The sequence below is a fragment of the Drosophila innubila genome (genome assembly GCF_004354385.1).
Source record: "Drosophila innubila isolate TH190305 chromosome 3L unlocalized genomic scaffold, UK_Dinn_1.0 0_D_3L, whole genome shotgun sequence".
Taxonomy (NCBI): Eukaryota; Metazoa; Arthropoda; class Insecta; order Diptera; family Drosophilidae; genus Drosophila; species Drosophila innubila.
Window position 1 is genome coordinate 15,975,033 of NW_022995376.1, and position 22,883 is coordinate 15,997,915.

The window sequence follows — 22,883 nt, forward strand, 5'->3', positions numbered from 1 at the left end:
AGTCAGAGTCTGTATGCTTGCATATCTTTTATGACTTTTGACTTGGCTTTGACTCTGGTCAGGTTGAGTTAAGTTCAATGACCACGACATGTGTCGGCAGATGAGCTTTTGTCCAAATTCCATGGTCAAGATCCACACATGTCCATAAACATAAAGGTTAATATCTAGTAAGTAGCTGCAAAAGATACAAAAATCCGACACTTGAAATATTTACAAGCAATTTACAGCAAAAACTGTGTTCAATATATCAAAAATATATATTTTCATGTAAAAAAACTATTAATATTTTCTTTAAAAAATATGGGGGCTCTTTTCTTTTATAAGCCAACGTTTTATCAACCAAAGCTCAGTCATACAAAAAACTCTGCGTTCTCAGAAAATGCCCATTATTGGGATTATTTTAAGTGGACTGACTACTGGCAATTTTGTATGCAGTCTTACAACTAAATAAGCAGCCCATTAGCTGGGCTTCTATTTGTTCCGCCAACTATCTACACACACATACATATACAGATCACACACAATTAGATGTCAGTCAAGATTCAAACTGGTCAACTGGCCATAAGATTACTGCAGTCCATTTAGGTTTCGAGCTCGAGCTCGAGTTTGGGTTTGGGTTTGGGTTGAGAGCTTGCAACATTGTGGGATTTTAGCTATGACATTACCTCAATGTCAGCGAAAATTTGCAAATTAGCATCAGACAACAAAAGAATTATATATGCACATTATATAATGCGGTTAGAGAGAGGGAGATAGGGAGAAAAGCAAAACCAAATCAATTTGCTGCGCTACACAAAATGAAAACGAGAACCAGAATCGTCACTGCTCCAGCACTGTCATTGGTACTGATCCTCCTCGTGGTCTGCCCTCGTCTCCGCCCCTTCACCGACTTCATTTCAAGCGCGCAGTTTTCCCATCATTAACATTGCCCAGGCGAAATCTACATGCAGATGAAGTTGAAGCCGGCCAAGAAACATGCGTACTTAGTTACAGAGCTCTTGTGTCTGAGACTATTTGTTTCACGAATTCGCAGCGCATTAAACTAGTGGAATCACAACAGCAACAACAACAACACAACAGCAAATAACAAACAACAAAAATAACAAACAACTTAGAATGCAACTAAAGTTGTGGCATGATAAACCGGGGAATATCCTGTGATTAGATTAATAATAAATAAAAAATAAGTCATAAATTATTTAAGTCATATTTTGACAAGCAGTTTTTATTATAAATGAAAAATACGAGTAGTCTGCGAAACAAATTAATAATAATTTGAAATTCTACAATTTTTAAAAACATTTTTAAAGGCAGTTCAGTTAAATTTGGTCGTTATTCATGAAATTTAATTTTTAATGATTGCGCTGAAATTATAAAAATTGAGAAATCAATAAATATTAATTAACATTTTGATAAGATTTATATTATATTATTTTTTTTTGTAATATTTAATATGCATTTTTTTTATTTTACCTTATCTACTTTCTTACTTTATGTGTACGGCTATACTCTTTATGTGCCTTTTACAGGGTATATGAGAGCAGCAGCAGCAGCAGCAGTGGCACTCTGTCCATCGGTCCAAACAAGGCAAGAGGCATGTCCATCCTCCTATCGTAACAAGAACAATTTGTTCTAATGCACCATGGCAGCAACTGGAGCCAGAGTGGAAGTCAAAGTCAAAGCCAAAGCTTTACCTGAAGCTGCTGACGTTGCAAGGAAGGAGCTGAGAGGATCGGCGAGAAGGAGGTGGTGCATCGTGCATGGCAAAAGGAAAGGGCAGCCACTGAACACGCAATGGCCAGAACAAATGTAGACATTAAGCTGCTGGCCGTGGCCAAAGCAGACGAGGCGCACCTTAACATCCAATGACACGCAATGGACAAACGCCAACGCCACAGCCATTGGGCTTCATCATAAAAAATCATATTACATGCATACTCATGCACATACATAGTCATAGACATATGTATGCTTACTATATATTAGGTATATAAAATTTTCCATATATCTCGCGCGTAAGTTTTCCCAACTGGCATTTACGACCGTTTCAATAAATTTGCTGTGGAAATTTCATTAATCGCCATTTGACGGCCAAGGGGCAAGGAAGGTGGACGGTGGAAGGTGGGGGCAAAGAAAAGACTCGGGTGGGCAGCAGGTGAATGCTTGAATGCTGAGCTGAGGAAAGATGCCACTGTAGTTGTAACCACATGGCCATAAAAATATTTGCCGCCTTAATGTGAGTGGCTTAAAAAATTGGCACAAACGCGACCATATATAGCATTACAGCACTGGGCCCATGGGGGCAGAGCCACTCCACGGACCACCAACCACCAGACACCAAGATCCAATGCCAGGCGGTTGTACATAACTGTTATTGTGGTTTGTTCGTTGGCCTTCCCGTATGTCGCTTTCCTGGGTGTGTTGACTGCGTGTTTCCTATTTGTAATGCGTAAGAGAAGATCTTGCGTGAAGGATTTCAACTATACCTTATGTTACAATAAATCTAAAAAAAGGGACAAATAATTCTTGTTATAATATTTCATTTTTTATTTAATATTTATTCATCTTTTCTTTAAGTTTTTTTTGATTTACATTTCTTAGCTTGTACTTTTGCAATTCATATTTGGTTGCTAGATTTCTAAATCGGTTTTGGTAAATGGTTAAATGATAAGGGCTAACGGCAAGGTAGTTATATATAAAAAACGCGATCAATACATTCAAGTGAATACTTATGCATGGCCACATTGAATTTAATTAAATTAAATGGAACTTATTCTAAGGTTCAAGCACTACTACGCACTGCTCTGGCAAGTTGTTACTTCATTTGGATTTGTTTGTTATTCACTTTTTGGTAATAGCTCAACTAAGCTTAATAAAAAATAGGTTAATTCACAATAATTCAGTGCTTAAGTGTTTAAATCTTTGGGCTAAAACATTTGGTTATAGGATTTTTGAACTAAGTTAAATGGCAAGAACTAATGCTAAACATGTTTAGTCTATGGCACAGTCGCTCGGAAAAAATATTAAAGTCTACTTTCTACTTTTGTTGCATATACATGGTCGCAATCTTGTCGAGTATCGTGTCGATCGACAGCAGCTCCTCGCTGAACTTTTGCATTTCGGTCGCCGGCACAATCCACTTAAGGAACTCCTCGACATTTAAACGAAGTCTGGCCAGCGGTGTCAGAGTTGCATCATCGTGCGACGGACGCTGAGCCAACTTCAGTGAGGCAATAATAACATTATCAATGAGACGCTTCTCGTAGCCCAGCTGTCGAAGTTTCTGGGCCGAGCTAATCTTCTTTAGAACCACGGCCATATTAAAGCGAATGCTGGAGAGTGTTTGTGCATCTTCTGTCTGACTATCGCTGGGCTCCTCCGTCGTCTGGCATTTGGCACATTGCTCGACATGTGCCTGCAGCTCCACTTTGATCTTGAAGAACTCATGGCAGCCATCGCACATATAGGGCTTCTGCTGTTTATGTATCTTCTTCATGTGATTCTTGAGATGTGCCAGCTGTGAGAAGGCCACCTCATCCGTGCAGAGCTGGCAGCGAAAAGGCTTTTCTCCCGTGTGCTTGCGTATGTGCAGCTTCAACACGCTGGAGTGGGCAAAAGTTTGATGACAGATCTGCAAGAAACAGCAGTATAACTAAACAAGTAGGATAGCCAAGTCTTTCCAGGACTTACCCGGCACTGATACGGCCGTTCTCCAGTGTGCATTCGCATATGAACATTGTACTGGGATTTTTGTGTAAAATACGAATTGCACACCTCGCAGACGTGTGTCTTCACTGCAGCATGTTTCTGCATGTGCGTGGCCAGATCCTCATCCGGCTCGATAGTCTTGTGACAGATTTCGCAATCAAATTGACTTAGTTTATGGTGTTCCTGGTTGATGTGGGCTCGCAGCGCCAATTCATTGGCAAACTGACTCTCACAGATGGAGCATCTGTGTTCCATGCCCTGCTCGTGGCGTTCCATGTGCACGCGGAGATTGGCATTCGTGGAGAAGCTGGCCGAGCACTTGGTGCAGTTAAATTGCTGTATGCTCGTCTTATGATGCGACACCATGTGCTGCTGCAGCTGTTGCAATTGGAATAGAAGATAAATTAATTGATTAAAGAGTGAAATAAATATCAACTACTCACCTGACCTCCTCTGGCAAACCGTTTGTCACACAACGCACATGGATATGGCTTCTCGCCAGAATGCAGACGCATGTGCAGCCTGAGCCGTTCCTTGAGAGCAAAGGACTTGGGACATTCTGTGCAGGCGAATTGTTTCTTGTGTTCGTGTGCGGTGGTGATGTGGTTCTTTAGATTCACCGCCTGTCGATAGCACTTGCCGCACTCTGTGCACTTGTGCGGACGCTCGTCCGAATGGATGAGCATGTGACGCAACAGATCTGTCTTGCCACCAAATTCCTTGGAGCAATGATTACACACGTGCTGCTTACGTCTGGTTGCTTCTGCTTTACGTGGTGATTTCTTTGGCTCCGGTTGCACGTAATCCGCATCCGCATCCCCATCTCCATCTGCATCTGTGGATTCCTGCTCGGCATCGTGCTCTCTATCCACATACAAGTCTTGCAAACTATTGAGGCTGCTCTTCCGTCGCTTTATGGGCGTTTCCGTGGGCGATGAATCCCGTGCCGCCGGCGGCGATGAGAGAGAAATGCCGCTATCCGTAAGCAGAGATGCGGCATCCTCCTTGGAGAGACTGCGACGACTGCGCACCATGATGAGTTAGTCTTATGTCTACGATTATAGAGCTTGCTGCACCCGGCACCAGCTGCTTATATACTTTTTGGGGAGGGGTTAATAATTCTACGAGAGGTTTTTTTAATTTTTATTTTTAGGATGGAGATATTCCCAAACACCTTGGATTGTTATAGCGATTTAGTTAGAGTTTCGCTGCAAGAAAAATTTGAGTACTTTTATTTATTTAGCTTGCAATGCCACGTTCAAAACAACTCACAAAATAAAACAAAACAAAACAAAACTAAAACCAAAACGAAAACAACAATAAGAACTTCAGCTGTGTCCACCGAACTTTTAAAACTGAAGCCGACGATAAGAATAATTTCAAGTGGGGGCGCAGTGCGATCTGAAGTACGCACACTGAGCGAAAATAATGAGAAAAACAACATAAAATGAAACACAAACTAAGGAAAATCAAACTTGAGAGCAGCAGTTTTTCTATTTCCTTGCATATTTACTGATAAACAATTAGAATGGATTTTTGTTTAATGTAATGCAATTTTTCTCAGTGTAGAAATACGAAATATTTATCAGCTAGAATTTCCAGGAAAACAAATATATGTGAGTTTGTTCTCAGTTAGTATTTATAAAAATGAATATAATGAAATTTTTCTCAGTGTAGAAATACGGAATATTTGCTTCTATCACTTTATCAGCTAGAATTTCCAGGTACACTACACACACATATGTATATATACACATGTGGAGCTGTGTTTTATGAGCAATGCTGATGAAGAGTTGTTTAGTTTGTTTTCTCAATCTTTTGTTTGAAAACCATATGAGAGGGAGAAAGACAGAGAGTGTTGCTGATAAGCGCGCCACAAAGGCAATAACTGATAAGGTCTAGTCTGATATGTACTTACAGGGTGCCTGATAAGAGTTTAACTTATAGATTATGTGGTAACTTTTTCACTATAAAACGATTTCTGCTGCTGCCGCTGCTGCTGCTGTTGTTGTCGGAAGTTCTAATGAAATGGCAACGGAAAATGCAATCGACACAAAGAAAAACTGTAAAAATGAAGAGTAGACGACGACGACCCTGGGCACAGTTAGCACTAAATGTATGTTAACATCTGGCGGCCAGATTGCTTATGTGAGAGCACACACTCACACACACATACACAGATGCATAATCTGAAGGTTTATAGACCTTTGGCGACGCTTCATTGAGCCAAAGGGTGGCGCATGCCAAAACACAAAAAAAAACCAGAACGTACTGTACAGTGATCATACACAAACACGAAACTTTATGAACTCGATGACGACAGCAATGAAGCATGATTATTCCAAGTGCAGGGACAGGGCCACAGTTCACACAGCTGCACGTTACGCAAATGAAGCGTAAAACGAAAATGAAAACAACTGTTGAAACGCGAATTGAGACCCATCCCAAAAGAGCTTTAACTGTAACTACGATTACGACTGCGAATACGAGTACGAGTCTGAGTATGAGTTTGAGTACTATTGCAGCTGTACGTCCCCGCTCGTACGGTAGCCAGCGATTCATTAAATTGAAAGAGAACATTGGAAAAAGCACGAACGACAGCAAAAAACATTCACAAAAGGTGTGGGGCACAAAGAATAAAATAAAAACAGCAACACTGAGTTTTGTAATGCTAAATAGCCAAATGGGCAGCCGCAGTCGCTGCGGCAAGGCAGCGCAGTTGCAGAGGGGAGGCGCTGAAAGTTCGACTGTCTGTGGGTCAAAGCATTGAAGTCTTTTGTTTTGTGTTGGGCTGAAATAACAACAATAGAACGACAACTATTGCAGATAGAAGTTTGTAAGTTAGTTACCAACACCAATAACAATTGTTTACATCTACAATATAAATAATTTATCCAATAAGTAGCCAACACCACAACTAATTCGCATTATTAAGTGGAAAATCAGAGCAAAAATCGACTTACCCGCAATGGAGTGCGAATATTTATGAAGCAGCTGCAAGCAAAACCACAAAGCTAACGCAAACATACACACTCAGCCAGCACACACGCACACACATCACACACAGCACAAGGGCAGCCTGGGCAGGCAACATTTTCTGCATTTTATCATTTGTTTATATACACATTTGCTAGCAAATGGCCAATGAACGCCCCTTTTCACTGCACATTTCACAATTTCTTTACCTTGAGCAGCCGCAAAGGCAACATTTTGCAAATTGCAAGCACAGACCACAATGTTATGCATTACATTCCACAGGGCAAATCAAATTAATTGACTTATTTACTATTATTTAATTAGTTTTCTCCATTTACTCCCGCTGAGTCGAGCATTTATTTAAGAGTTGTCGTATCGTTTTACTTATAAAACCAAACGGTCTGGCAGCCTTGGTTACCAGAAAACGTGTGGGCAATCTCGGTTCCCATAGGAAGATCCATTTCCAATTTTGGGTCAACTGCAAAATATTTTCCTTAATTTTGTTGCTAGAATTTTAAACTTTGCATGGAGTTATAAAAATTACCACTTTTGTTTTCGGATTAAAATTATTTCCCCTAATTTTTTTGTAATGTATTGTTAAATGAGCGAAAAAAAATTTACAATTTAAATTGCGCGGCGGCCACTTTAGAATCTGGTCACTGTACTCACCAATCCTACTTATAAAACCAAACAATAGATGGCGTTTTGTTTCGCAAAACACAAATCTTTTGGTTTTTACAAATAACACAGCAATTTACAAATATAATGGATTTATTATAAACAAATTTAAAACGCTAGTCGCTTCATTAGCAAGTACATGTGTTGGTCCACTTCAAAACCATGCAGATTGTTAGCATCACCCTGCAGACGCATCAGCAGGCCACCAAATGAAACATACGCTGACAGACGGGAAGATTCGTTGTGCGCTTCATCACCCTCGATACGGTAGATTTTGCCGAACATCACATACTCGAAGCTGTCGGCACGTGTGCCTTCGTGCTCCATGGGATTGTATTCGCCACTGTCCGGGCAGCCGTCTTCGCGCAGCGTTGTGGCCAGCACCAAACGGAATTTGTCGCCCAACTCCATTGGATAAAGCCACGAGTTTATGTCCAGTATAAGGTCCATTTTGAATGATTCAGATTCGCAGTGCAGGCGGGAGACACGGTCGAATTTTTTGCCCTCAGGATCCATATCCTTAACGTTGAATATATCCTCAAATAGCACGCCAGCCATTTCAACTAAATAAATAGTTTATTAATTTACTTTATTTTACGTCAGGCCGCCAAAAAGTACCTTGTGTTCAATTCCACGCTGTCGATATATTATAGTTGTTAAGTTCTCAGGGATCGAAAGCTAGCAGTTACTAACTTAATTACTGTAGCTATACTGCTGAGTTTAATTTAAATTATTTATTTTATTCAATTAATAGCGTTATTATTATCTTTTCCGGCACTTGTAAATATTTTTAGTTTAGCGTGCGTTTCTTTCGGCAATAACCAGGGCTGGAAAACAGAGTTGGGAAATTTTTATCTCAATTTGCTGGTAAAGTTCATTAGTCGTTCATTAAGTTCATTTACAGAAAATTTAATTCCAAAAAAAGAAAAAAAATCAAAAATCAAGCAAATTCAAACAAAAATTTTGTTTTTTGTGAAAAACGGTACAAAAATTCTGAATACATTTTGTCGGATATGTACTTATTTTTTTAAGTCCAAAAAATCGAGCCAGATTGCAAATTCTTGCCGAATGGGCAACTCTAACCGACAGTGCAAAACTTGCAGAGTTTTTTTTTTATATGTTTAAACGTTTTTCGTGTATTAAAAGTTTATCAATAAATACAGCGACAAAATGCCGCGCATAATGATCAAAGGCGGCGTCTGGCGCAATACAGAGGTGAGTCGGAAACATTTGTAAGTGAATTTAAGTCAAACCACGCGTTCTCTTTCTGCTCTCTTATAGGATGAAATTCTCAAGGCGGCTGTCATGAAATATGGCAAAAATCAATGGAGCCGCATTGCCTCATTGCTGCATCGCAAGTCGGCGAAGCAGTGCAAGGCGCGTTGGTACGAATGGCTGGATCCGAGCATCAAGAAAACCGAATGGTCACGCGAGGAAGATGAGAAACTCTTGCATCTGGCCAAGTTGATGCCGACGCAATGGCGCACGATAGCGCCTATAATTGGACGCACTGCAGCACAATGCCTTGAGCGTTACGAGTATCTGCTGTAAGTAAAAAGCTTATAAATCCCATTGATATTTATTAATTTGGAAATCCTTACAGCGATCAGGCTCAGCGCAAAGAGGATGGAGAGGACACAATGGACGATCCGCGCAAGTTAAAGCCCGGCGAAATAGATCCCAATCCGGAGACAAAGCCTGCTCGGCCGGATCCCAAGGACATGGACGAAGATGAGCTGGAAATGCTGTCGGAAGCGCGTGCCCGCCTTGCAAATACCCAGGGCAAGAAGGCCAAGCGCAAGGCACGCGAAAAGCAGCTGGAGGAGGCGCGTCGTCTGGCAACTCTACAGAAGCGTCGAGAGCTGCGCGCCGCTGGCATCGGCAGTGGCAACCGAAAGCGCATTAAAGGCATCGACTACAATGCGGAGATTCCCTTTGAGAAGCGACCGGCAGCCGGTTTCTATGACACCTCCGAGGAGCATCTGCAGAAGCAGGACCCAGATTTTAATAAGATGAGGCAACAAGATCTGGATGGTGAGCTGCGCTCCGAGAAGGAGGAGCGCGAACGTAAACGCGACAAGCAGAAGCTCAAGCAACGCAAAGAGAACGAGATGCCGTCGGCCATGCTGCAGAACATGGAGCCAGAGCGTAAGCGCTCCAAGCTGGTGTTGCCCACACCCCAAATCTCCGACATGGAGCTGCAGCAGGTGGTCAAGTTGGGTCGGGCCAGTGAGATGGCCAAGGAGATTGCTGGCGAGAGCGGCATCGAGACTACGGATGCTCTGCTGGCCGATTACTCCATCACACCCCAAGTGACTGCCACGCCGCGCACGCCGGCTCCCTATACGGATCGCATTATGCAGGAGGCGCAAAACATGATGGCTCTAACGCACACGGAGACTCCGCTCAAGGGCGGTCTCAACACGCCATTGCACGAATCCGACTTCTCCGGCGTGCTGCCCAAGGCGGCGGCCATTGCCACACCCAACACCGTCATTGCCACACCCTTCCGTACCCAGCGTGAAGGAGGCGGTGCTGCCACGCCCGCTGGCTTCCTAACACCCGCATCGGGAGCTCTAGTTCCCGTACTGAAGACTGGAGCAGTTGGCAGCGCCACAACACCTGCCTTTGTGCGGGACAAGCTAAGCATCAATGCCGAGGAGAGCATGGGCGTTACAGAGACGCCAGGTCTGTACAAGAATTACCAGAAGCAGCTCAAGTCGACGCTAAGAGAAGGACTCGCCACTTTGCCGGCTCCACGCAACGACTACGAGATTGTGGTGCCGGAGCAGGAGGACAGCGAACACATGGAGACGGGAACAGAGCCCGCTATCGAGGATCAGGCCGATGTGGATGCACGTCTGCTCGCCGAACAGGAGGCGCAACGTAAACGCGACCTGGCCAAACGTTCCCAGGTCATACAACGCAGCCTGCCGCGTCCCACGGAGGTCAACACAAAAATATTGCGGCCACAGTCGGAGAAACAGAATCTTACCGAGCAGCAGCAGGCCGAGGAGCTGATCAAGCACGAAATGATCACCATGCAGCGTAAGTCAAAGAATTCTTTCTTATTTAGTATAAGAATTGCAATAATAATAAGCTTGTTCTTAATCTTCTTCCAGTTTATGACTCTGTGAAGGATCCGGTGCCGGGTCAATCGCAGCATAAGCTGGAGCAGCTGCAGAGTTACTTCAAGGCCAATCCGTATGAGGAGATATCGGAGGAGGAGCTGGCCGATGCTAAGCAAATGCTGGCCGATGAAATGGATGTTGTGAAGGAGCGCATGTCCCATGGCGAGTTGCCGCTCGACGTTTACGCCCAGGTGTGGCAGGAGTGTCTTGGCCAGGTGCTCTATCTGCCCTCGCAGCATCGCTACACACGTGCCAATTTGGCCAGTAAAAAGGATCGCCTGGAGTCGGCGGAAAAGCGACTGGAACAGAATCGCCGTCACATGGCCAAGGAGGCCAAGCGATGCGGCAAGATTGAGAAGAAGCTCAAGATACTCACAGGCGGATATCAGGCGCGTGCTCAGGTGTTGATCAAGCAACTCCAGGACACATATGCGCAGATCGAACAAAACTCGCTGTCGTTGTCCACATTCCGGTTTCTTGGCGAGCAGGAAGCGATTGCCGTGCCACGACGCCTGGAATCCCTGCAGGAGGATGTGCGCCGACAGATGGAGCGCGAGAAGGAATTGCAACAGAAATACGCCAATCTGGCCGAGCAACGTGAAGCATTGTTCAATGAAATCGAGCAGCTCTCCGGCGTGCGACCCACAGCACAGCAGCTACTCGGTGTGGATCAAGATCAAGATCAGGAACAGGACCAAGAGATGCAGCCACAACAAGCCTAGAAAGGCAGTCATCATTTAAATAATCTATTATCCCAAAAAGAAAGATTTAATTTACAAATACACAATTTATTCACTTCAATTTGAACCAGAATTTGACTAGTGGCCATATTTTTGATAGACCCACTCCTTGTTGTCCAGCGGGCAGACGTGTCGCGTCTTCAGCCAGCGGGCAATGCAATGATAATGGAACGCATGATTACACTCTCCCCAAGCCACCGTGCACTCATCCTTGTTGGCATTGGGATCTGCCTGGCATTCGATGCACAGATTCATGATGTGATTACGACAGATGGCACAGTTGTCCACTGCCACATCCCAGGACCAATTAGCATGCGCCACCCACTTTTTCACCACAAAACGTTCGCTTTTCTTTTGACCATTGCTGCCGGATGCCACGTCGTCGTCATTGAACTCCTCCAGGTCATGAAAGTCCTCGGTTTCCTCCACTTCAATTTCCTCGGTCGTGGATCCATTTTTGTTGGGCGTTTCCATTATTCTCCTATATTTTTAGCAGCTTTTACTAATAATTTAATTGTGTTTACTCCGAACATTTATTTTTTCATCTCTAAGTCTGGATGGAAATTTCAAAGCCAGCTGGAAACAATTTTTAGTATATTACGAAAAGCAAAAATAAAATAAACTGAAAGCTTTAATAATTTTCATTTTTAATATATTTATTTAGTTCTGTTTTCGGCATAAATACATGTACATATACGATTTGAATTTGGTGCTAAAATACTAACAGTTTTTACTTTCTCATTTTTTTACTTTTGTATTTTTATATCTTTTTATGTTAAATCTATTCGTTATTGTTTATGAATATATTCTCTGTAATTTCCACTTGGGGTATATTAATAAATAATGCATTTATTCAATTCGCAAACTCGATTAGCTTTAGCTTTTTTTGTATACTTGATTTAGGTAGTTTTGTTCTCTTTGTTGTATGGTTTAAAAATTTAGAATTGATTTCTTAGTTTCTCAGCAGCACTTGCGTGGATTATTGCCCATATGCGACAGACATATACAGAGTTAAGTTGATTATTATATAGACAATAATGATAATACATAATAATAATTATAATCGTAATGATATACATAATGATTGCAAGCATAGATACTTATGTATTTATGTCTCTAAGGGGTTTACTAACATTAAGATTGATTTCATAAGTATTTTTGTATAATATTTGATAAAGATAGATTGATTAAGAATAATCAAAGGCGTCATGCAAGACGGGATAAATATATATTTATAGACAGGAAGATGTGTATTATAGATTGTCCACTAGTAGAACTCTTAGAGGGGAGGGATAAATCCAGTTAATCGTCGTCGTCATTGATCGCAGCGCTGCTTCGCGAGATTTTCATGTAGGCAGCACAAATACATTCGCAAACGAATCGATATTGACTCTGAAAAGACCAGTTAATCATTAGAATGGGTCCAGAATCAATGATAGCTGGATACTTACCACATTCTGAACCATGCAGGCACGTTGATCACGCATAGTGCGCACAATATCCAGCGGATACACCGGTTCACGTGCCTCCATCAGCGCCAGGGCAGTGTCCATGAGTATGAGCACACCAGTGCGTCCAATTCCCGCCGAGCAATGCACAATCACTGGAGGATTAGCAGCACTAATGCATCTGCAAAGGAAACACATTAATCTCAACACTTTTAACCCCAAATTGAATCAAGTAATTCTTACTGATGCACGCTGGTGGAGACTGGAGTTTCGTCCTCGGGTGTTGCACCATTGCTGGCCGCGCATTTGCGCTCACTCATCAGGCCGCCGTTCTCATCGGCATCCGCGTCGAGTAGTCGCACCTGCTTCAGACTCTCCTCAATCTCTTGGAGCAACGTGCGATTGCGTGCGGCGCGCACACGCTCCGTGAACTCGAGGAACAGATTGGGATCGGAGGGTACACAGTGATCTGGCCAGGCAAGATACTGCATGTGATGAATGTGCCGCTGTTCGTGCTTATCCCGCAGCACAAATTCCCGGAATACAAAGCTGCCCGTCTCATCGGGCTTTTCGCTAAGACAACGCACAGAGAAACCATCGCCCAGCTGCAGTTCGTCCCCAGTAACTGGCCAATACTGATGACACTTCTGTCGTCCCGCTTCCATCACAGTGGTGAGCATGACCAGCAGATGACTGCTCTCCTGCTGCACCATGCGCCAAAAGTCCGTTGTGGTGCTGGCCAGTGGACCTTGGGTGGCTATATAGCGGTTCACCACGCCTCCTGGAATCTCCATGTTCACATAGTTGGCATTGATGTAGTCCCCAGTCAGCGAATTAACCAGCGACACACGCGTACAGTCATCTGCAAAGATTTATGGACGTATCACAATTAAATGATGATACCCTCTAAAAGATAAGGATTCACTTACAGGGGGAAATGTCGCGGTAACGATTCTTGGGTGCATTTGATGGCTTGCGTGCCTCTGTGATGGCCAGATCGGGATTCTTGCGGTACATGAGCTCGTACTGGGCAAGCAGAGCGCCCGAGGCGAGTCCATCGCTGAGCAACAAGAGGCTCTGGGTGAAGAGAGCATCGCCATCCAGCAGATTCGAGTGCGAACCAATCTCATCGCTCTCGGGCACATATTGATACAGTGGCTCCTCCTCCAGCAGCAACGGTGCTGATCGTTTTGGCCTCACGGTCAGCAACAGTTCGCCGCTCGATTGGTGTCGACAGTCGCGTATCATGGCCACCACTTGCTCATGCCGCAATCCGTGCACATCGCGGCCATTGATCATGAGCACCTCGTCGCCCTCGCAGACACGCGGCGAACAGCGATCGGCGGGTGTGTGTGGCACCACCTTGGACACCTGTACGGGCAGACCGAGATCAACACCACCCTTGACATTGAAGCCATAACGACCCTGTTCGTCGGCCAGCAATCGCATAGTGATCAAATCGCTGCCACTTTCTGGCTGCTGTTGACCCACTGCATCCGCTATGGTCGTGGGCAGCAGCATTGGACTGTGCTGACCCGAGCTGTAGGCGGGCGGCATCGGAGAAGGCGTGCCGGACTCAAAGCGTCGCGTGCATTGGTCGATGAAGCCAACGTCGCTGTAAAGTAGAGTTGATTATAGTGAGTGAAAATGCAACATCATTTAAGCACACTTACAGCTGTATGTCGTACTCGTCGCTGTGCTGCTCCCAGGCCTTGCGAGGCATTGCATCCGCCTGCTTGGACGTAACCTTGGACGTGTCATGTGGACGGCTTGTTTTCGTGATGGTAAGTATGGTGGACGGCTTGCCATTGTGGGAGACGGTGCTGTCGGAGCCGCTGCCGTTGCCATTGTGCAGCTGAAGTGGCGTCCCATCGACGGAGCTGCCTCCTCCGCCGCCTCCTGCTCCTGAGCCAGCAGCAAGCAGTCGCTTGCTGGGAGAGCGTACAAAGACCTTGTGAATGCGTCCACGTTGCTTGGACTCCTGCACCGCCTGCAGCTCCGTGCGGCCCGAATAATAAAACTTGCTGCCCAGGCTGATGTTGAGGAATCGTGAGAGGCGATGTGGTCTCTTCAGCCGGAAGAAGCTGTGATGTTCCACGCAGGATTTCCACAACGCCTTGGCATGCTTATGGCTGATCATACCAAATCCCAGCAAGGTGTCATAGCTCTCGCTTGGCTCCCGACGCAATTGGATAAAGAAATCCTTGCGCTTGAACGACACCTTGACCATTTTGCTCCAGGAGAAGGTATTAACGCGCAGTGCATGCTGGAACACCAACAAACCCACCGCAGAGACGCCCAGCTGCAAATCCTTGCCATTGGAATCTGTCGCCTTGTGCAGATCAATGCCATACAGTTCCAAACGCTTGCCATGCTCCAGGTAATTGTACTCCGCATCCGCTGGCAACTGACCACGATGCAGCTTGTGCAGCTCACAGATTTTACGCTCCGCCTCCGACGTTTGCTCCGCCAGCAGTTGAAGGCTACTCAAGTAACCTGGTTGATGCTCCACGGCATTAAAGTCACCCAATTCAGCTGCAAGACCATTATGTATATTAGTTTCTTTGACTGGACTTCAAAGCTGAGCCATGTTACTCACATTGCACCGTATAGCTGGCAAGCAGGCACTGGGTATTGCTGGAGCACGGCAGTTGACCCAGCAGAATGTGGCGCTTAATCTGCAGATAGAACTGGTAGCGTGTGAACTCCTCCTGCAAGCGACTGGGATCGCTGACAAAGAACTGGAGTGATAACAGAAGGGAATGCATTAAAAATAACAACTTCTAAGATGAAATGGACAGAATAGAAAGTGGATGAATTGGAGGCGGAAAGACAAGATGAGGAGTATAACAAGAAGAAGATGAAGTATAAAAAAGAGGTATATGATAAGGAAGCTTACCTTAACTCTAAACTCTAATAATGGAACGGCATCATTGTCAAGCGAGACGCTGCTGCACTGCTTCTTGAATTGCTTCTGTGCGTCAACCCATCTCTAAAAAATAAGTAATATTTAAACAACTGAAATACACAATGACTGCACTTTTTGATTCGCTTACCACAACGTCGCCAGGCTTCTGTGGAAACAATAGACCAAAATAGTCCCTTTCGGATAGCTCGAGATATTGAAAGACCTGATCTAAGAGCTCAGAGCCTTTCGCACGTTTCTGAAAGAATGAAAAATATAATATTATATAGAAATTGATATTTTCTGAATTAAATTAGTTTAAATAGGTTTCCAGTTCTTTAATGACTTTGTAGAGCATCTCGTTTCACAGTTTGGGTTAACGACACTTAATTTTAATAGAAGCTTTTCGCTCAGCTTAATTGTCTTATGCTCCCAATTGTTTACTAAATGTTTTTCTTGAGAAATTTCACCGAGTTTCTCGCTTTTCAGTTGACTAAATGCCTGCCACATAAAATGATGATAATTTGGTTGCAATTTTGGTAGACAAATCTCATCTGGGCATATCGCAATTCGCCATCTCTTGAGCTGGAGAAACGAAACGAATCGAAACGAATCGTGTTTGGCATTTGGCCAAGTGCGTGTTGTGTCTGTTTTGTTCCGCCCAAAAAAGATGAAAGTGAGATTCAGATTGAGATGCACTTTTCAATTTGAAGATGAGTACAAAACAAACAATAGATGGATAATACACGCAATGCACGACAAGACGACTTTCTATGTGTTATCTTTGAGGTCTTTGTTTTATTTACACATTTTGCAAACGTTATTATTATTAACAATATTATGATTATGCGCATTTCAATGAGCAACTATTGCATACGCAATTAACTGCAGGGGAGTTTAGAGAGTTGAAGGGAACTCACCTCAATCCGAAAGGTGTGCGTGATGTCATCTAGGAACAGTACGGTGACGCATTGTTGTCGTTGTTGTTTCTTGTCGCGCGCCAGTTCTGTGGAGCCTCCGGAGCGTAATCGGTAGTTTCTGCTCAGGTTGCCTAAACGGAAGCGTTCAAACATGACAGCCCAGCTCCATACTGCCCCCAATTAATTGCTAAACTTATATATCGGTGTTTGTGTTTTGCCTTTTTACTGTAGCTCTTTTTTGTTGTTGCAAGCAAGGCTCTTTCTTTTGGCTGGCAGTTGAGATTGTTTATTCGATAAAATGGCAAGACTTTGACTTTGGACGTGTCGGTTCACGTTATGGCTAAGACTTTGGATGGATAATGCTCTTTCCTGTTATTTTATTGCTGCTTTAGTTCGTCCTATAATTAAAAGAAACAATTTGGTATAAGCTAAAATTGTCAATTATAAAAATAAAATAATTATAAATATGATATTCACACAATATAGAACAGAACATGAGGACTTTTTCAGCACCATTAACTCAAAAATGGTTGGTTTTTGACTTACGAAAGTATTGAAGTAGATAAGCAAAATGTGCCAAACAAAATAATAAATGTATTATTGATATTTGCGACTTGTTAGAGTATCTGTCAGTCGTTGTAGACTTTTATAGCTTGTTACCGCTTTTTCCTTTGACTTGTCTAAGTCCATTGTTTACCTTTGCTCGGTTATTGCTCAGGTGTGCGAGTGCGGGAAAACACTTCTCATGACAACGTTTTGGCCTAAAGGTCTTCACTGGGCGCATAACTTCACGCGCCAGCGAACAAGACACACACACACACGCCCAGCACACACCTAGACACACACTTGGTGTGGACATGTCATCGACAACTGTAGAGTGACTAATATCGTCTTTGACTTCGTCTTCGTTGACTTCCTTTTTGTCTTTTCCCCGCAATTGATTCAGTCGAACCTGAGTGTGTGTGTGTGTGTGTGTTTGTGTGTAGATAAGACACTGGCCCACACATTTACCTACACACACACACACACACGCTGTCTTCATTGATGATTGATGCACCGTGCAATTGGCTTAAGAGCTTTTCAAATGATATACGAACTAGTTATAAATATCGAATTATGCATTTCTTCACAGTTGCTTCTTTTGTGTCTCTTTTGCTTTAGTTGACCTTTTAAAGCAATTATTTTTTATCTGTTGTCATCTGTTGTCAAAGAAAGATCTATCTGCCTATCTTTCTTATTTTTGAGAAAGTATCTTTTAGATCATTTTTATATTGACAATCTTATTTCTTATCTCATATATCTGTTGTAAAAAAAAGAATATATTTTCCGATATCTATCTGATTTTTTATTGAGAAAATATCATTTTTATCTTTCTAGACTACATTTTTATTTAATATCGTATCTTAAATAATAACCTATGATACTTATTTTGTGGTTTTATTTAATTTCTAGTCCTTTATTTGACATTGTTCATATGACAATTTATTGACTGCTCATCAATTTGAGTGTCTGTAACCACTGTGCCTTGAAGAAGACTGCAAGTAATGCTCTTTGTTAGTCGTCGCTTTCTTCTGCACCCTATCTTTGTATTGAACTTAGTACAAACACCCACACGAACACACTCACTTATACTTGGCTATTAAAGCATGTACATACATATATGTATATGCTATTAGTTATAGCAAATACAAATGTTGCTTATACGTAGTACTTGTATGTACATGTGACAGATAAAGATATTTTTGTTTCTCTGTTCTATATTAATACACAATTTCCGGCTGACAGCCAAACTAAAGAGAAACAAATCGAGGAATCGAGGAAAAGTCAAGTACATAAATTTCTGCGCATTAACAAAAGTTTTCATATATTATTTATAACGAGCGTCATTTTACGATTTTATTCGATTAAATATATGATAAATGTATTAGATGACAGGAAGTAAGCTTTAAAACAATCTACACTTCTGATATCTAGAAGTGTTCCATACAATTCTAAAGAACTTGATGACAATTACATTTAAAAACTATTTGTTTATTTACAAATAAATTAAAATTTATAATCAATGGTATATAAATAAAGACAATGATACAGCCATCTCTCCTTCAAATTGTCATTGGAAAGAGGCTTAAATTCCACTTTCCGATTAGTCTAATTTACAATATCGAACATTACAATCTTTAGTCTAATTTTGGACTCAATTGTTGGCACAATGGGTTAAGCTGCTTAGACAGCATTTGGAGGCATTTATACAGTGTTATTTTGTTCGTTATCAGCAAATTAATGCAAATTTGTTAGGCACACATACACATTAGAATAAGAAGAAGAAGAAGACTAATGCCCCGCGCTTAACCTCACCTTGTTTTTGTAATGGGTCGATAATTTTGTAGATTGCGCTCAACAGGTTGAAGAACGGTTGAACAAAATGAGGTTGCGTCATTTGCGACGTTGACGCCCACGAGGCCAAGTCCCCTCTCCTCCTCTCCCTTTCACAGTTCGCTGTCAACTGATTCAGGGAATCGTCGAATCGACTGTTGGCCATATTTGAACGGAAGCCTTATAGACTTGATGTTGTGGTTATGACGGCTTTTGTAATACGCCGCGTTCGAGTCGAGTAGTTACGTTTTCTTTATATGGACAATGCAAGTCAGGAGAGAAAGAGAGAAGACAGAAGAAGAGAGGAGAAAGGGAGAGCGTGGTTTGACTGGACTTCATTTGTTTGTATTTATTACATATTTATTTATTTATTATGCTGCTTTGTTGCCATTAATTGAAATCGAAATGAACAGCGACAACAACAGCTTTGTATTGTTTAAATTGCATAAACAAAAGTAAACACACACACCCACACCCACACACCTACACACACACAATATTATACCTTAAATGCATTTTCCTGACAACAAAAACAGCAAAACTTTTGGTTCGTTGACCGACTTTTGGTAGCTCCTCTCCCCTTACCATTTCCCTTCCCCTTTCACTGAAAATGGGAGTCTTGGTGCCAATTTGTTTATTATGTTTAAATCTATGTATGTGTATGTGTGTCTGTGAGTGTGTGTGTGTATATAAATATGTGCATATATATTGTGCTTATGTTTTTGTATGCAGATTTGATTTGCTTTTGTTGATTTGAGCACTTCGGCAACTGAAAACGCTGCTGGAGCAGCTTCCGTTACGATCTACAGTGGTTCGAAACATACTTATAGACATGTAAATGAAAAATATGTAGATACATTACAAGGCGTGCTCTACGAAAGTCTCTGACAGCACAAAATTATAATTTAAAGTATATTGAGATAATTTAAAATCATTTTAAAACTCAACAGAAGTTCATAAAAATTATTGAATTAGATTGAATTCAATTTTAAATTGAAAAAGGGCATATAATATATAAATAACTATAAACTATTGTTCAAATATCAAGTAAATTTATGGCACCCGATTTTTGTAGCTTCGAAAATGTTCGAAATATTAAATAAAATATGTAAGCATCTAAAAAGCGGTTAAAATGGGCGAGTATAAATAAGCTTTTAAGAATCATTTATCATATTTAAAAAGATGATAGAACTTAAAATCAAATAAAACTACATTTTAAATAGTTTTCGAACTAATGTGCGACTTGTGCTTTTTTCTTTGTTCGCGTGACCCGCTGAGCAAATGGGGGAAATGGGAACGTAAGCAAATCCAATTTGCTGGCAGATGCTGGAAGTGGATCGAGGGGAAAAGGCGGAATGGGGGGACGAAACTAACTGATGTTCAACCGGTTGAGAATTTGCCGACTAGCGAACGCAGCACTTAAAGAAAAAACTGAGCTTTGATGTCTGCCAGGCGGTTGGCAGTTGGTCAGTCACGTAGATTTGGTGCAGATACAAGAGATGAGTCAACTTGATAGGTAGCGAGGTAACAGAGCGGAATTGGCGATTGCCAACCTCTCAAGAGGTCACAGAGCTCTCTCTTGTCTCTCTTTCTCTCCCCCTCTGTGTGTACAGCAAGTCAAACTTTAAAAAATTCACATGAACATAAAATAAGAGTAAGAATAGATTTTCTTGTTGTTTTATATATTTATTTTATAAGTGTGTTGGTAAAATGTGTAAAAAAGATAAATAATGAGATTCATTGGGTTAAACTATTTTTAAAAATAAAAAAATATGTAAGAGAAATGTTTTCTTTATTAAAAAATAAATTACCTGACATACTGTACTTGAAGGAGGAGCCAAAGATATAGAACCCGCTATGAAATGAGCTTTGTACTCGAAACTCGTTGTTGGTAATTGAAACCGCAGGCGTTGAACTTGTCAAACATCGCGATAGGAAACGTAATATGAAACTGCAAACCACATAAACATAATGAACCAAACAAACAGAAACAGCAAAAAGAAGAAGGTGACACACAGATAGTGGGGGAATATGAGTAGGAGAAGGAAGAGGAGTAAAGAGGTAGATGTATATATAGGTCTGTGTTTGCCACTCAATTTCAATTAGAGCACATCACTCAATGATGTCCATCAAAGTTTACAGGAGCTACCAGCAGCAGCTCGCATTGGTGGCAACCCTAATCAAAGTCAAAGCTTCAAAGGGGCTTTTCAAATTTAAGAGAGAGAGAGAGAGAGAGAGAAGAGACGGAGAACAGGGGGAAAGAGAAATGCAATTGAATTTGCCGTGCCAGAGACGCATCAATAATGTTGCCTCATGCATTTGCATTTGTTTGGTTTTATGTGCTACACCGTTATGCTTCAGGGTTGCCATGTGCACGCACAAGCAAAAGGGGGAGGACAAGAGAGTCCAGGGCAGAGCAGAATGGAGCAGGGCTTAGGTGGGCAGGGTTCCCGCTTATCGCTGTTTGCCTTTTAATTTTTATTGCTGCTGCTGACGACCGTTGCGCACCCCGACAACGAAATTCTTATGCTATTTTTGTGTTCATATTTCACATGCAACGACAACGACAACAGCCCCCAGGCCCAGCAGAGAAGACCCAAGCAGCCCCGGGCAGCACACACACACAGACAGGCAGTATTCTGGTTGTTTACGCTTGCGATATTCTTAATTCTCTTTGACTAAAACCCTAAGAATATCGTCTGCCTCACTGTACTTTGGTTGGAAACTGTGCTAAGCTCAATGCGAAAACAAAAGTAGTTTAATTAATTAAACGATTTGTAAACACAGTGTAATGATTTGTTGCACATACAAAGAGAAATACATTGGTATGTGTGTATGCAGGCTATCTGTTTCTTTATTACATTGCATCTCTCTTCTTCATCAGCTTCCTCGAATGAATGTAGGATGCACTTGTGCATGTGTGTGTGTGTGTACGCTCCCTCTCTATCTCTCTCTTTTCAAGCAGAGACGCTGCGCTGAGTAGGCGGCATCTTGAGATGACAGCGGGAAGCGCGAGCGAGAGCGACAGCAGCGAGCATAAGGAGAAGAGAATAATAATAATAATCAAAGGGCAGCAGTGCAGTGGCGTTGATTCTGCCTGCGGCAGCAGATAAGCACACACAAAGAGTAAAATGAACCGCTTTTGACAGAGATCACAGTGCTCACCTTGTTTCGCTGGTATCTTATGTACATATATACGCAATTTGTTGCATTTTCTTGCAAGCAAGACACTTCTTTAATTCACTGTTTGCCTTTGGCAGCAAAAACACATGTAGTTTACAATGCTCCTTCGTTTAATTATAAAAAAAGTATAAACGCACGCACACACACATCCATTGACTGGTTACAATACACCGCCTCACACGCACGCACAGGGAGACGCGAGTTGGAAAGAAAACAATGAAACACAATAGAAAAATGTCCAACAATGAAGCCGCAATTGAAAATAAATTCTTTAACTTTAATATTGCTGTACCGCAAGCAAATTATGCATTTGTTAACGAACCAAATTAACAAAAAAATTAAAATAAATTTAATTTTTTCTTCACCCAAACCGAGCAACCGAACGAGCAGAGACGAACTAGTGAAGTATCAAATCGTTCGCATTAAGTTCAATTGAACAAAACACTAACTGAACGAACGTACCAAATCCCTGATTGTAGTTCAATTCGTTCCGTTGAACGTCTGGCAGCTTTGACAAAATGTCAGTTCACTTGAACGTCTGGCAGCCTTGAATACTGATCTAGATAATTTTCAATTTCAGTACCTTTTTTAATTATTTTTCTAAACTTTGAAAGTTTAACCCTTCAAAAAAATTATCAAAATAATTTAATCAACTTTGGAATTCTTATGGTTTTCCATAATTAAGGTCAATTGCATTTTAAAACAATTTTTGTTGCTAAATTTAAGTCGCGGGCCAGATTTGTGGCTTGTGGACACAACACGATCTATTATCGATATATTGGAGCATACCAATATTTTTAATTGTATAAGCGTTTTGAATA

At 42.0% G+C, this 22,883-nt stretch overlaps 5 protein-coding genes across 10 annotated transcripts; 1 reads left to right on the plus strand and 4 right to left on the minus strand.

The window, feature by feature from the left end:
- Positions 1-2,537: 2,537 nt before the first annotated feature.
- LOC117788112 (zinc finger protein OZF) lies at positions 2,538-7,040 on the minus strand. 4 transcript variants are annotated; one of them, XM_034626779.1, is made up of 4 exons: positions 6,894-7,040; positions 4,152-4,916; positions 3,691-4,086; positions 2,538-3,631 (listed from the first exon to the last, which is right to left on the minus strand). In XM_034626779.1, the coding sequence occupies exons 2-4, from the start codon at positions 4,740-4,742 to the stop codon at positions 3,038-3,040; spliced, it is 1,581 nt and encodes a 526-aa protein (XP_034482670.1). In that variant the 5' UTR covers positions 4,743-4,916; positions 6,894-7,040; the 3' UTR covers positions 2,538-3,037. The 4 variants fall into 4 exon arrangements, with proteins under 4 accessions (XP_034482670.1, XP_034482672.1, XP_034482669.1 ...); XM_034626781.1 differs by lacking the exon at positions 6,894-7,040 and adding an exon at positions 6,672-6,870 and having other exon boundaries at positions 4,152-4,936; XM_034626778.1 differs by lacking the exon at positions 6,894-7,040 and adding an exon at positions 6,672-6,869.
- A 397-nt stretch (positions 7,041-7,437) lies between these two features.
- On the minus strand, positions 7,438-8,196 carry LOC117787137 (DNA-directed RNA polymerases I, II, and III subunit RPABC3). The gene is made up of 2 exons (XM_034625577.1): positions 7,981-8,196; positions 7,438-7,925 (listed from the first exon to the last, which is right to left on the minus strand). Exon 2 carries the CDS (start codon positions 7,918-7,920, stop codon positions 7,471-7,473), a length of 450 nt encoding a protein of 149 aa, XP_034481468.1. The 5' UTR covers positions 7,921-7,925; positions 7,981-8,196; the 3' UTR covers positions 7,438-7,470.
- A 241-nt stretch (positions 8,197-8,437) lies between these two features.
- LOC117789222 (cell division cycle 5-like protein) lies at positions 8,438-11,294 on the plus strand. The gene is made up of 4 exons (XM_034628315.1): positions 8,438-8,577; positions 8,644-8,909; positions 8,966-10,410; positions 10,485-11,294. Exons 1-4 carry the CDS (start codon positions 8,533-8,535, stop codon positions 11,213-11,215), a joined length of 2,487 nt encoding a protein of 828 aa, XP_034484206.1. The 5' UTR covers positions 8,438-8,532; the 3' UTR covers positions 11,216-11,294.
- On the minus strand, positions 11,270-11,802 carry LOC117789223 (RING-box protein 1B). The gene has a single exon (XM_034628316.1). It carries the CDS (start codon positions 11,705-11,707, stop codon positions 11,312-11,314), a length of 396 nt encoding a protein of 131 aa, XP_034484207.1. The 5' UTR covers positions 11,708-11,802; the 3' UTR covers positions 11,270-11,311.
- Positions 11,803-11,875: 73 nt separating this feature from the next.
- On the minus strand, positions 11,876-22,455 carry LOC117789221 (tyrosine-protein phosphatase non-receptor type 4). 3 transcript variants are annotated; one of them, XM_034628312.1, is made up of 10 exons: positions 22,045-22,455; positions 16,507-16,904; positions 15,738-15,845; positions 15,581-15,673; positions 15,281-15,422; positions 14,355-15,216; positions 13,611-14,296; positions 12,925-13,543; positions 12,685-12,862; positions 11,876-12,625 (listed from the first exon to the last, which is right to left on the minus strand). In XM_034628312.1, exons 2-10 carry the CDS (start codon positions 16,657-16,659, stop codon positions 12,536-12,538), a joined length of 2,931 nt encoding a protein of 976 aa, XP_034484203.1. In that variant the 5' UTR covers positions 16,660-16,904; positions 22,045-22,455; the 3' UTR covers positions 11,876-12,535. The 3 variants fall into 3 exon arrangements, with proteins under 3 accessions (XP_034484203.1, XP_034484205.1, XP_034484204.1); XM_034628314.1 differs by lacking the exon at positions 22,045-22,455 and adding an exon at positions 18,862-19,021; XM_034628313.1 differs by lacking the exon at positions 22,045-22,455 and adding an exon at positions 17,204-17,360.
- Positions 22,456-22,883: the final 428 nt, after the last annotated feature.

Coding starts and splice junctions, on each gene's coding strand:
- LOC117789223 (XM_034628316.1), bottom strand. CDS start 11,707: ATGGAAACGCCCAACAAAAATGGATCCACGACCGAGGAAATTGAAGTG.
- LOC117788112 (XM_034626779.1), bottom strand. CDS start 4,742: ATGGTGCGCAGTCGTCGCAGTCTCTCCAAGGAGGATGCCGCATCTCTG. Junction 4,087..4,151: donor GGTTTGCCAGAGGAGGTCAG/GTGAGTAGTTGA, acceptor CAATTGCAACAG/CTGCAGCAGCACATGGTGTC. Junction 3,632..3,690: donor AACGGCCGTATCAGTGCCGG/GTAAGTCCTGGA, acceptor TGTTTCTTGCAG/ATCTGTCATCAAACTTTTGC.
- LOC117789221 (XM_034628312.1), bottom strand. CDS start 16,659: ATGTTTGAACGCTTCCGTTTAGGCAACCTGAGCAGAAACTACCGATTA. Junction 15,846..16,506: donor CGCACACCTTTCGGATTGAG/GTGAGTTCCCTT, acceptor TCATTCTTTCAG/AAACGTGCGAAAGGCTCTGA. Junction 15,217..15,280: donor TGCCAGCTATACGGTGCAAT/GTGAGTAACATG, acceptor ATGGTCTTGCAG/CTGAATTGGGTGACTTTAAT.
- LOC117789222 (XM_034628315.1), top strand. CDS start 8,533: ATGCCGCGCATAATGATCAAAGGCGGCGTCTGGCGCAATACAGAG. Junction 8,578..8,643: donor GCGTCTGGCGCAATACAGAG/GTGAGTCGGAAA, acceptor GCTCTCTTATAG/GATGAAATTCTCAAGGCGGC. Junction 8,910..8,965: donor GAGCGTTACGAGTATCTGCT/GTAAGTAAAAAG, acceptor AAATCCTTACAG/CGATCAGGCTCAGCGCAAAG.
- LOC117787137 (XM_034625577.1), bottom strand. CDS start 7,920: ATGGCTGGCGTGCTATTTGAGGATATATTCAACGTTAAGGATATGGAT.